Here is a 1,400-nt window from a genome sequence, read left to right on the forward strand (position 1 = left end):
CCGGAGACCATGATCTCTCACACCTCCACAATCTGCCCCCAACACTGTTGTCCCCAAGACGCGTCCCTTCCCCACTACCATGGCTGTATTCTCTGCTCCTCCCCATCATCCTCAAGGAGACACCCTGACACCTGGGCAGGTAAACACCAGCTCCAGCTCAAACCTCCAAAAGCTTTTAATAAGAACAAAGATGGCAGCATGATGCAAATCCAGGGGAATCAAAATGGAGGAAATGCCCAGATGCTTGCCCATGGGAGAAGGGAGAGGGTTCCCTGGTGCTCAGGGCTCTCCCAGCTGGGCAGCCCTCTCTTCCCACCCGGCTGCCCCCAACTGCACAGCAGGACTGGGCTGTCCTGGCCCGGGGCTCAGGGACTGGTGGACGCTGAGCTCCAGTGTCCACGCCTTTGTGTCCTCCGGGGGGTGGTCCAGAGGACACCCACACACGTCGGTCTGGGGACAGACACCAGGCATCTCCCTCAGCCCCAGGGGCCCCAGCACTTCTCTGGGAGTGCAGGTTTGCCCCTGCAAGCAGCAAGGCAGGCCATGGCACATTCAGCCCACGCAGTGCCCCTCCTGCTCTGTACATCACCGTCCTCCCTTTCCCTCACCACTCCTGACATGGTCAGCTCCCTGTCTCATCCCCAGGCCCCCAAGGAAAATTCCTGGGGCACGTTCCCCCACCCCAGGAGGTTGGGCTCTCAGAACAGCAGTGATTCATGGGCACCAGGCACCACGGATGGCACTTCATAAACCAGAAGCACCATCTTTCCGTCTCACCTCCGGGGGAATCCCTGGCTCCTGATGCCTCCTCTGGTGCCCTGGGCATTTCCCAGTCTCCCTGCCCAGGGGAAGGATCCTCCCCAGGCTCAGAAACCTCCCTGGCATCATCATAGCCATCTGCTGGGTCACCCCCGGGCAGAAAAGGGACATCTGAAAGGAGAGGGGAGCTGATGACACTGAGAAGAGACACTGGCAGAGCAGAGGATGGGAGGATGCGCAGGGACATAGGGCGCAGACACTGGTGTTGGTGGCAGCACAGGAGACTCCCCGCTGCGTCCTCCCCACCTCCGATGGTGACACTCAGTGCCACCGCTGTTCTTCACATGCCTGCGGGGAGGAGAGCGCCACTCCTTCCTGCACCCTATTACCTGGTGCTGATCCTGGACCATTCTCCTCTTTGCTGTCCCTGGGGTAGGGCTGCAGCTTGGTCAGGGAGCCCTGGGAATAGGAGCCTGGCAGGAGGCACAGCGGGTGTTATGGGAGTGTGCTCTGCCGAGCAGGCATGTGGTCAGTGCTGCTGGGGACGGGGGACCCACAGAGCCAGAGCTGAGTGGGGAGGAGGGCTCAGGACTCAGCCTGCTCCCCTGGGACAAACTCTGTCTCCCAGGGGCTCCCAGAGC

General features: G+C 61.1%; 1 protein-coding gene across 1 annotated transcript in view; it reads right to left on the bottom strand.

Annotated features, from left to right (window-relative positions):
• The window catches only part of LOC104133038 (antigen WC1.1-like), a gene marked incomplete at its 5' end in the record, with an annotated part of 9,561 nt that overhangs the window by 336 nt on the left and 7,825 nt on the right, over positions 1-1,400 (bottom strand). The window contains 2 exons of the mRNA XM_035901774.1: positions 778-930; positions 1,149-1,232. Of these exons, the coding sequence (XP_035757667.1) occupies positions 778-930; positions 1,149-1,232 (237 nt within the window). The remainder of the gene's footprint in view (positions 1-777; positions 931-1,148; positions 1,233-1,400) is intronic.

This window comes from Egretta garzetta, unplaced genomic scaffold, assembly GCF_000687185.1.
Source record: "Egretta garzetta isolate BGI_Z169 unplaced genomic scaffold, ASM68718v1 scaffold99, whole genome shotgun sequence".
In the NCBI taxonomy this organism is placed as follows: Eukaryota; Metazoa; Chordata; class Aves; order Pelecaniformes; family Ardeidae; genus Egretta; species Egretta garzetta.